Source organism: Aquarana catesbeiana, linkage group LG08, assembly GCF_042186555.1.
Source record: "Aquarana catesbeiana isolate 2022-GZ linkage group LG08, ASM4218655v1, whole genome shotgun sequence".
Lineage (NCBI taxonomy): Eukaryota > Metazoa > Chordata > Amphibia > Anura > Ranidae > Aquarana > Aquarana catesbeiana.
Window position 1 is genome coordinate 275,894,392 of NC_133331.1, and position 11,721 is coordinate 275,906,112.

Sequence of the window (11,721 nt, forward strand, 5' to 3'; positions counted from 1 at the left end):
GCAAAAGAGCAGGAGATAGCGGGGAAGCCCAGCAGAAGATACTGAGGAGCGTGGAGAAGAGGCCTGAGAGCGCGGAGAAGAAGGAAGAGACCCCCGGAGCTGCCTAATAAATTATTTTAAAAACCTGTTTAGTGTGTTTTTTTATTGACACTTTATTCCCTAGGTGAATGGGTAGGGGTACGATGTACCCCATACTCATTCACATAGGGTGGGGGCTGGGATCTGGGGGCCCCCTTATTAAAGGGGGCTCCCGGATTCCGACAAGCCCCCCGCCCGCAGACCCCGACAACCAACGGCCAGGGTTGTCGGGAAGAGGCCCTTGTCTTCATCAACATGGGGACAAGGTGCTTTGGGGTGGGGGGGCCACAGGGTGCGGCCCCCCTAGCCCCAAAGCACCCACCCTTCCATGTTGAGGGCATGCGGCCTCAGGTACGTTTTTTTTGGCATAGGGGGTTCCCCTTAAAATCCATACCAGACCGAAGGGCCATGCTCTTGGAGGGGGAACCCATGCCGGTTTTTTATTTAAAATTTGGCATGGAGTTCCCCCTCAAGATTCATACCAAACACAGTGCCTGGGATTGGCGGGGATCCAAGTCGGATCCCCACTCATTGAAAGTTGGACGCATGTCGGCTTCTAGTCGCAGGACAAAGTAGGACGGCTGTCGTGTCGCACCAGTGTGATGAACCCGGCCTGAATTATCACTGTAGTAGCGCTGCACTGTGTGTGTGTATGTGCGTCTTTTGGTTCATGTACACATATATATATATATATATTTTTTTTTTTTTTAAGTGTAGTGATTTCACTTAAAGTGTATAGCGGCTGCAACTTTGCACTAATTTAGGGTGGCGTTGATTGTTTCACATATTTGAAAACAGAAGATTAGTAATCTTTTTTTATTTTTTTTCCTAACGCTAATAGAAAAAAAAAAGCCAATCACCAGCTTCTGTCAGAGGGACATTGGTCCCTCACACAGAGAGCCGTGGCTGCCACATCTGTGCCCACCAGAGCCACCTATCAGTGCCCACAGTGCCACCTACCTTTGCCCAACAGTGCCACCATCAATGCCTATCAGTTCTGCCAATCAATGCCCACCAGTGCTGCCAATCAATGCCCATCAGTGCCTCATCATCAGTGCTGCCTGTCAGTGTCACCTATCAGTGCCAGCCATCAGTGATCATCAGTACCACCTATCAGTGCCAACTCTAAGTGGCCGTCAGTGCAGCCTCATTAGCGCACATCAATGAAGGAGAAAAATTACCTGTTTTCAAAATTGTATGACAAACTATGAATTTGTTTTTTTCTAAATTTTCTGTCTTTTTTTTTTTTTTTTTAGCAAAAAATAAAAAACCCAGTGGTGATTAAATACCACTAAAATAAAGCTCTATTTGTGTGAAAAAAATGATAAAAATGTAATTTGGGTACAGTGTTGCATGACGTGCAATTGTCATTCAGAGTGTGAGAGCGCTTAAAGCTGAAAATAAGTCTGGGCAGGAAGAGGATGAAAGTGCCAGGTGAGCAAGTGGTTAATACTCGCCATCATTTTATTGTTATTACTAGTATTAACTGTATTAATACTACTAATATTTTGCACTGTTGATGGTTTAGAAGGAGCAGCTCCTACAATATCTTGCTGTAATAATAATAATTGAGTAAAGTCAGATGATATACAAAGGCCACTTCTTAGACAGTACACATCACACACTGCATATGGTCCTACATTTATCTATCTGCTTTCCAGCTTGCCATTCTTCAAGATGGCCGCTGAACTACTTCCTGTCTCCGCGGGTCGCCTAATCTGACGAAACACCGTAGAAATGTCGCACATGCGCAGGAGATAACGGATGTTGCTCAAATCACATGTGCACCTCCGGAAGGGGCGGGACCAGGTTAATGACATCACCCTGTAGAAGGACGGCAGAGAGAAGGAGGAGACTGGTAGCGGTGGAATCAGGTAGAGGAGTGCAGTATGGGGGTACAGGGGGGAGTCTGGTGTGATTGGGGGAGCTCTGCCATGGCAGTGACTCAGAGAAGATTGTCTGTGGATTTTTGCATTCTTAAAGGGATAGTCCACCTTGTACAACAATGTGATAAATGCATTCATGTGCAAAGTAAACAATGTGCATTTATTCCATGTTTGTATTGGATCCTGCAGAGCATTGCTGGCTGTGATCAGTGTATGTGGGGGGGTGCAATGTCCTGCCCCCCGCTTTGTATGGAGATACAATGAACGGTGTCACCTCACTGGACTCCATTGAGATCTACACATCCCTTGGCCGCGGTGGAAGATGAGACTTGTAGTCTTCCTATTTACAGAATGGATGTGTGGGCGGAGTGACGCGTGTTTCCTGTGCTCATCGAGTGCTGGAAGGTGGAGGGGAGGGAGATCGGTGAATATGCGTTCGCTGATCTCCCCTTCCTACTAGTGACCCGGAATTGACGTGTACAATGTCACCTCCAGCTCCCGGTGTCACTGTCCCCAGCCAGTATAGCTGAGAAGAAGCTAATAAAGCACAATCTGTATTCCATTCGCTTCATTGGAGGACAGATGAGACATCGGTGGTCAGTTATATCCCTAATGTCTTAATAAAGAGAACCTGACACCAAAAAAAAAAGATTGCATAGGGGCCGTATACATACAGGCACGGACGTACGATCATAAATACGTGTCAGGGCGCCTATGGAGAAAAACATTGCGATGCCCGTGTTACAGATCGCCAGACCAATCATTCTAGGCCCATTATTGATGGTTGGAGTCCACTCACACTTGTGCGACTTCAAAATCACACAATTTCCATTGCAACTTTTAAAGCGCGATTTTTAGAGTGCAACTTTGGCTTTGACCAATGTGATCGACTGGCGAACCCTATGGCCCTCAAGTGGCGTGAATGTCAGATCAAATTAGTGCAGGAACTACTTTAAAGTTGCTGCGACTTTAAGTTGCACAGATATGAACTGTACTCATTGGGAAACATGGGATGCGACTTTGGACAAGTCACACACATGTGAATGTGACTTAAAAGCAGAGCTGAAGGCAGGAAATACTCACTTTTCCTTTAGCGGTCCTGTCCATCTCCAGCGCCGGTATCTTCTTCTTCTGTGTTTCAGTTTTCAGCCATTTTTATTGGCTGGCGCAGGATGATGTCACTCTTGCACATGTGCAGAAGGCCATCATTTCAGGCACGCAGGATTCAGGCCGGTCTCTGTAAACTTTTAGGCCAGCAGTTTGGAATCGCAGGCAGAACTGGCGTGCAATTCCAAATTGCGCTACAATTGTGGCTAAACCTAACATTTTGATGCCTTTCAACTAGGGATGCACCGAAATTTCGGCCACCGAAACATATCGGCCGAAAATGGCCCTTTCAGCAAAAAGCCGAAAGAGAATTTTTTGCAGCTACTGGCCCCGAAAATGGGGCGGGGATCTGCCCCCACCCCTGGTGTCGCCTATCAGGGGGGCTTCCTATATCATTGAAAGAGAGGAGAGCCGCCGCCGGTTTGATTACAGCGCCGAGAACACCACAGCTTTCATTTCAATAGCTGTGTGTTCCCCACTGCGCGTCGTTACATACAGCCCCACCTCCTTGTCCAGGCACTTTGATAGATCACCCGTCCAATCCTGGGACGGGTGATCTGTCTATCCAAGTTCCCCGGACAAGGGGGAGGGTCTGTATGTAACGACGCGCAGCGGGGAACACACAGCTATTGAAATGAAAGCTGTGGTGTTCCCGGCGCTGTAATCAAACAGGCTGCGACTCCTCTCCCTTCACTGGCTGCCCTACTGGGGACACTGGCTGCAATGGGGACACTGGCTGGTTGCATCTGACGGGCACTGGTGAGGCTGCATTGATCTCTTGTATCTTGTCCGCAGTCTCTGACCATCTCCTCCTGTACCATGTCCCCAGTCTCTGACCATCTCCTCCTGTACCATGTCCCCAGTCTCTGACCATCTCCTCCTGTACCATGTCCCCAGTCTCTGACCATCTCCTCCTGTACCATGTCCCCAGTCTCTGACCATCTCCTCCTGTACCATGTCCCCAGTCTCTGACCATCTCCTCCTCTATCATGTCCCCAGTCTCTGACCATCTCCTCCTCTATCATGTCCCCAGTCTCTGACCATCTCCTCCTCTATCATGTCCCCAGTCTCTGACCATCTCCTCCTCTATCATGTCCCCAGTCTCTGACCATCTCCTCCTCTATCATGTCCCCAGTCTCTGACCATCTCCTCCTCTATCATGTCCCCAGTCTCTGACCATCTCCTGTATAAAATTTTTTTATAAACAGTCACTTTCTGTATTGGTTTCGGTTTTCGGGATCAGGGAAGATTTATTTTCGGTATCGGTTTCGGCACCCAAAAACCCATTCGGTGCATCCCTACTTTTTTTTGCCCTAGTTATCACATGAAAATCGCAGCAAAATGCATCTGGATAACTTTGGTCCTTTTTTTTCTGCAACAAACTTGTATAGGGCAGCCTATTCAGGTGAATGGGGTGCCCTATGTGTGACACACGGAAATGTCTACAAAATCGCATGCAGGAACACATGTTCCTACTGGGCAAGATGTGAATGAGGTCCTAGGTCCTGTTTAACGATAAACCAAGAACCTGTAGGGGCTTCTATAGCATCGCCTGTGCAAAATATGGGGTACTGAAGTTTGTCACGGTTTCGCAGTTACATGTAATGTTAGATTTGACATGTTGGGTATCTACATTGTCTCACAAAAATGAGTACACCCCTCACATTTTTGTAAATATTTTCTTCTATCTTTTCATGTGACAACACTAAAGAAATGACACTTTGCTACAATGTAAAGTAGTGAGTGTACAGCTTGTATAACAGTGTAAATTTGCTGTCCCCTCAAAATAACTCAACACACAGCCATTAATGTCTAAACCACTGGCAACAAAAGTGAGTACACCCCTAAGTGAAAATGTCCAAATTGGACCCAAAGTGTCAATATTTTCTGTGGCCACCATTATTTTCCAGCACTGCCTTAACCCTCTTGGGCATGGAGTTCACCAGAGCTTCACAGGTTGCCACTGGAGTCCTCTTCCACTCCTCCATGACGACATCACAGAGCTGGTAGATGTTAGAGACCTTGTGTTCCTCCACCTTCCGTGATGTCATCATGGAGGAGTGGAAGAGACTCCAGTGGCAACCTGTGAAGCTCTGGTGAACTCCATGCCCAAGAGGGTTAAGGCAGTGCTGGAAAATAATGGTGGCCACACAAAATATTGACACTTTGGGCCCAATTTGGACATTTTCACTTAGGGGTGTACTCACTTTTGTTGACAGCGGTTTAAACATTAATGACTGTGTGTTGAGTTATTTTGAGGAGACAGCAAATTTACACTGTTATACAAGTTGTAGGTCTCATGCATACTGGATGTTCTAATGATGTTATAAAAACGCCAGTAGCTTTGCAGTGAGTTTTTCAGAGTTTTTCCAATAGCGTTTTTTTTAGCGTTAGCATTTTTAAGCTTTTTAATGGGATCAAAAACTATAAACGCTGGTGAGCCGCATTTATTGACTTTAGAGCGTTTTTTTTACAGCTGAAAAACTCCTCTCAGAACCCACTAGTTTTGGGGTTTTTTTTTACAGCCCAAAACAGTTGATAACATCCTATGTGTGCATGGATACATAGGATAACATGCTGGAGAGTTTATTGACTAGAAAAAAACATCTGAAGCCAAAAACAGCAGCTGTAAAATGTCCAGTGTGCATGAGGCCTTACACTCCCTACTTTACATTGTAGCAAAGTGTCATTTCTTCAGTGTTGTCACATGAAAAGATAGAATAAAATATTTACAAAAATGTGAGGGGTGTACTTACTTTTGTGAGATACGGTATATCAGCCATCACTAAACCGAGCGATGCTCCTGTCTGGACAGTCAGGCTGCCAGTGTACAGCGCCACATCCCAATCCTCAGCTCAGCAGTCATTGGTTGCTGGGTCCGCGAACGTGCCTGCAACCAATGACGTTGCATGTGCGCCCCGCCCCCTGCTGCTTACTATCTCGCGGCTCCTGGCCGGGCCACAAGATATGCCGTCACGTCCCGCCCCATGCTGTTTGTCATGTCGCGGGTCTTACTCAGCTGGCCACGAGGTATGATGTGTATGCACGCCCCGTCCCCTTCAGCAAGACCCCCCAACGGCAGCTCAGCTCTTTCTCTTCTGCAGCTTGTTACCTCTGCTGGCTACCGACCCCTGCCTGCCTCAAGGTATGTGGGGTGTTTACCACACTGATGGGCACTTTTAATGTAAGGTTCACTCTGAAGGGCACAACAAAATGTGCCCATTAGCATGCCTCTTAACATGAAATGTGCCCATCAGAGTGGCCCTTAACATAAAATGTGTATCAGTGTTTCCCTTAACATAAAATAAGGGCATTCTCATGGGCATATTTAATGTAAGGTTTACTCTGATGGGCACAACAAAATGTGCCCATCAGCGTTCCCCCTTAACATAAAATGTGCCCATCAGCATGCCCCTTATTTTATGTTACGGTTCACTTTGATGATGGCACTCTGATGTGGACAAATGATGTAACGGGCACTCTGATGGGAGACACCAGATGTAAGGGGGCACTCTGACGGGAATACTCTTATGGGGACAGCTGTATAAGAGGATACTCTGATGGTGGCAACTGATTAATGGGGGTAGTCTGATGGGGCAACCAATGTAATGAATTACGCTGGTAGATACACCTGATGTAAGGGGGAACGCTATTGGGGACTTTACATTTACAGAGTATTACCAGAGTGTGTGGAGGAAACGCACACCCAAAGAAAAGCACCAGAGAGCATGGCTTGCTCCAAAAAAAAGGAAAGTAGACACGTATAATCTTTCATGTCACAGACTTGTGATTCGGACCTCAGCCAAAAAATGATTTTTAGTTATCAGACCTCCTTGAATTTTAATTCACTACCCTTGCTGTATATAGTTGGTATTGAATGTTTCCATCTTCATGTTTTTTTTGTTTTTTGTTTTTTTTTCTGGTAGATGGAACTTTAACCAATAACACATTGGAGATATTTCACAGTCCCGTCAAAAAGATGGAGGATAAAGGTGACAATGACATCAGTCTCTGTGAAGATGATCTTAGTAATAAGCTAAAAGTGCGGAAAAGGCGGTCTGCTCGCAGGACGTCTCGCATGTCTGCATCTGTTGGAAGAGAATCCACCTTCCGTACCAACATTACTGCACCCAGTGACCAGACAAAAACCTCAAATCCTGACTCTTGCGAGGAGGAAAATTTAGATGGACATGATGGATTTTCAGCCCAACAGAAAAACATTTGGGTGAAAGAAGAACATGTGTCCTCAGGGGAAGAAGACCTATCCTGGAAAGAAGAAGAACATGTGTCCTCCAGGGAAGCAGACACATCTGGGAAAGTAGAAGAAGATGTGTCCTCCAGAGAAGAAGGTACATCTTCTGGGGCAAATGATCTGGGGAACACTGAGACTTTTCTAGTTCAAGACTCTCCTGATACTCAGCATAAACAGAAACAGGATGTGTTGAAGTTAGGCCGATCCAAAGAGATATCGGAGGACCTCAGGAAACAAGTTGTTGAAGCTCATAAGAGTGGAAAGGGTTACAAAAGGATTGCCAAAAACTTGAATCTGCATCTGTCCACAGTCAGAAAGATTATTTACAAATGGAAAAAATTCAGCACAGTCGCCACTCTCCCTAGGAGCGGGCGTCCTACAAAGATCGGTGCAAAGGCACGCAACACAATCCTCAAACATATAAGGGACAACACTACGGTGACGGCAAAGGACCTGAAGGCATCTCTGGCACTTGATAATATAAATGTTCATGAGTCTACTATAAGGAAAACTCTGAGCAAGTGGTGTTCATGGGACTTTACTATGGAGGAGGACACTGCTCTCCAACAAGAATAATTGGGTTCTGCCTCAAGTTTTCTGAAGACCACCTGGATCCTTCACAGCCCCAATGGAACAATTTTCTATAGACAAACATTAAGCTGTTTTAGTATATGTACATAGCATTATGTTTAACAACTTCAGCCCCAGAAGATTTTACCCCCTTCCTTTCCGAGCCATTTTTTGCGATACGGAATTGCGTCGCTTTAACTGACAATTGTGCGGTCATGCGGCGCTGTACCCACAAATAGAGCTTTCTTTTGGTGGTATTTGATCACCTCTGCTATTTTTGATTTTTGCGCTATAAACAAAAAAAATTAGCGACAATTTTGAAAAAGAAACACTATTTTTTACTTTTTGCTATAATAAATATTCCCCAAATTTAAAAAAAAAAAAAAAAAAAAAAAAAAAATTTCTTCATCAGTTTAGGTCAATATATACTCTTCTACATGTTTTTGGGAAAAAATCGCAATAAGCGTATATTGATTGGTTTGCGCAAAAGTTATAGCGTATTATTTTGGTTTTTTTACTAGTAATGGCATTGATCTGCGATTTTTAGCTGTATTGTGACAGACAGATCAGACACATTTTTGGGACCATTGACATTTATACAGAGATCAGTGCTATAAATTTGCACTGATTACTGTGTAAATGTCACTGGCAGGCGATCAAGGAGTTAAATCTGTTCCCTTGTGAGTGATTCTAACTGTAGATGTAGACTGTCTAACTGTAGACTGTTGGGATGTGACTGACTAGGGGAGGAGACATATCGTTGTTCCTACTTTAGTAGAAACACACGATCTGTCTCCTGTCCCATGACAGAACAGGGATTTGTGTATTTACACACACAAATCCCGCCTCTCGCTCTCGTGCCCCTAATCGCGGGTGGCCAGCGGCAAACGTGCCCACCAGCCACGCACATTGGGTCCCCGGCCGCGCCTGCTATGGCCGATGTACATACACGGCAGTTCGCGCAGCGGTGCCATTCTGCCGCCGTATATGTATATGAGGTGGTTGGGAAGTGGTTAAAGAGAGTAGATTTGCTGCCTCACAGCATTGAGGGATTGTAATTGTTGAGGGACCAATGCAAGTTCTATAGTATAGTGTCATCATTCTTCTGCAGAATGTCTGGCTATGCATTGATAGTGATTCAATCAAAGAAGACCTAATCCCTAAAGCCTCGTGTATCATAAACAACTGACGTGGTTTATTTTACCATAGTGTAATGTTGTTAACTTTTTTTTTTTTCCCCCATCCTATTTTTGCATCTCAGTACTGTTAATCTTATCCGTCTTTTTCAACCTTGTCTGGTCTATATGCACTTGATCCAGCATTGGCTACCTATCATTGCTCTGGACCAGTTTACTGATAGTGACAATGGTGGACCATGCCTGCATATTGCGTGTCAGCATGACCGCTTGTAGTCTAGATCAAGAGTGCATGCGACATAACAGACCAGGACCACATTGTCACCCCATACCAGGAAGTGCCTCATTGTGGACCTTCATGGCAGAGTCACCAGTCATTATTTTAATAAAAGGTGCAGACTTGGAAACAATGTTTGAAATGAATTTAACAGGTTAAAGATGAAGTCCAGCTTTCCTTTCTGTTGTACTGGCTCCTTTCCTGTACTGAAGTTGCTTACTGTGTTCTCACTGCACACTGTGAGCTTCCAAATCAGATAGCATCTCCCTCACTTCCTGCTGTGCTGCAGTACAAGAGACCTGCTGCTAGGAAGAGGGAGAAGAGCTCATCAGTGTGATACTTCTCTTTTCACTGTCCAGTCATAGCATGGAGCAGGGACCAGACCTGAAAGGGCTTACTTACACTCACTTTAACACATTAAAGTCCCTTCCACTTTAACATGCTTCGTGATGCTTTAATGACCTCTGTCAAATGCTCTGTGTGCTGATTTTCTATTTGTTTTAATAAGGCCAAGTAGTACCCCTGTTCAGCAGATTCCCAGCTTATTGGTATCCTTGTTCAGTAGATCGCCTGCTTAGTAGTACCCCCCCCCCCCCCAGCTCTGTTAATGCCCCATTCAGTAGTACCCCCAGCTCAGCTGAACTCCCACTCAATAGTGACACCCAACTCTACTGGTCTCCCGCTCAGAAGTAACCCCCAACTCTACTGGTCTCCCACTCAGAAGCTACCCCCAATTCTACTGGTCTCCCACTCAGTAGTAACCCCCAACTCTACTGGTTTCCCACTCAGTAGTAACCCCCAACTCTACTGGTTTCCCACTCAGTAGTAACCCCCAACTCTACTGGTTTCCCACTCAGTAGTAACCCCCAACTCTACTGGTTTCCCACTCAGTAGTAACCCCCAACTCTACTGGTCTCCCACTCAGTAGTATCCCCCAGCTCTGCTGATCCCCCACTCAGTAGTATCCCCCAGCTCTGCTGATCCCCACTCAGTAGTATCCCCCAGCTCTGCTGATCCCCCACTCAGTAGTATCCCCCAGCTCTGCTGATCTCCCACTCAGTAGTAACCCCCAGCTCTGCTGATCTCCCACTCAGTAGTAACCCCCAGCTCTGCTGATCTCCCACTCAGTAGTAACCCCCGGCTCTGCTGATCCTCTTCTCTCCGGTCCCCACTCGCCTCCCGCTATATTGCTTCCAAGCTCCACACCACATGTGACATCTGCTAGTTTCTCCTGCTCTGGTCCCCCCAGCTCTGCTGGACCTCTGCTGTTCAGTCCTCCTTTCTGGTCCCCATACACCTTCCTCTGTAGCGTTCCCATGTTGCACTCCACATGCGCCGTCTCCTAGTTGCTCCCCTCCAGTCCGTACCCCACTCGCCTTCCTGCTGCTCCTCGCCAAATCTGATTTCTGTACCAGACACTCCCAGAATATATACATATTAACCGGAAGTGACTGATGATGTCTTTCTGGTTCACTTGTTGGTTTGCCAGTACATAGTGTTATAGCTCATACCTGCAATACCTCCAAAACAAAAGTTAACACCGAATAAAAGCCTCTCAAAAGCTGCAGGTGCTCTTAGCAAGTGTTGTCATAGACTTCTAGGGAGGCTTTGGAGATGCTTTGAAGCACCAAGAAAGCGACATGGGGTATAATTGAAGCAAAGCAAACACAGCGTGAGAACAGGCGTGTAAGGTAACCATTTTATTTAGTGTCAGTGGCTTTGATTGGCATTTAGAGTGCTTTAATTAAAAACGCGTGTCCAATGCCATATTTTGAAGCAAGTGTAAATGAGCCCTTAGTGTTACTTGACTGCAGCAGAGAAGGGGAGGTCTCGTCACCCGCATAACAAAGCTGTGTAAAATATCGGGGCTGGATGGACAGAAATATAAATGATGTGGCAGGTAAACCAGCAACCCTATATGTCATGTGTATTTAGCTGTTTGCCCAGGGAGGGACCACCTTTAAACTATATGTTGCAGAGACCGTGTGTCCAGATCAATCATTTCAAGCACAATTTTGTCATAAAAATATGTTAGTTTAACATACTCCTGTAAAAGTCACAGCTCTTTACCTCGGATCTTCCTTCAAAAGCATTATATAAATGAACACATCCCTGGTATCCCTTTAGACAAGCATGCTCCTCCCTGCTGCCCACTAGGTGGTGCAGACTTTAGTTGTTCTCTCTGCTGATTGGTTGCTTCAGTATGCACATCTAAAGGGAGCCAGGGATGTGTTTTTTTTTTTTTTCATATGCAGCTTTGAAGGGTTATATTGGGGAGATGCAAGTTTGCATGGAATTTAAAAGTCAACTGTTTCAACACAGAAGAGGGCTTGCTATAAGATTGGGGAAAAAATATAAGGGTGGACTTCAGCTTTAAATAAGTATGTTACAATATAAAAGGTGTATATTATTGTT

General features: G+C 45.5%; 1 protein-coding gene across 2 annotated transcripts; it reads left to right on the forward strand.

Moving 5' to 3' along the window:
* Positions 1-1,846: 1,846 nt before the first annotated feature.
* Positions 1,847-8,276, forward strand: LOC141106535 (uncharacterized). Of its 2 annotated transcripts, none has more exons than XM_073597389.1 (2): positions 1,847-1,952; positions 6,998-8,276. In XM_073597389.1, exons 1-2 carry the CDS (start codon positions 1,859-1,861, stop codon positions 7,897-7,899), a joined length of 996 nt encoding a protein of 331 aa, XP_073453490.1. In that variant the 5' UTR covers positions 1,847-1,858; the 3' UTR covers positions 7,900-8,276. The 2 variants fall into 2 exon arrangements, with proteins under 2 accessions (XP_073453490.1, XP_073453491.1); XM_073597390.1 differs by having other exon boundaries at positions 1,874-1,973.
* The last annotated feature ends 3,445 nt before the right edge of the window (positions 8,277-11,721 follow it).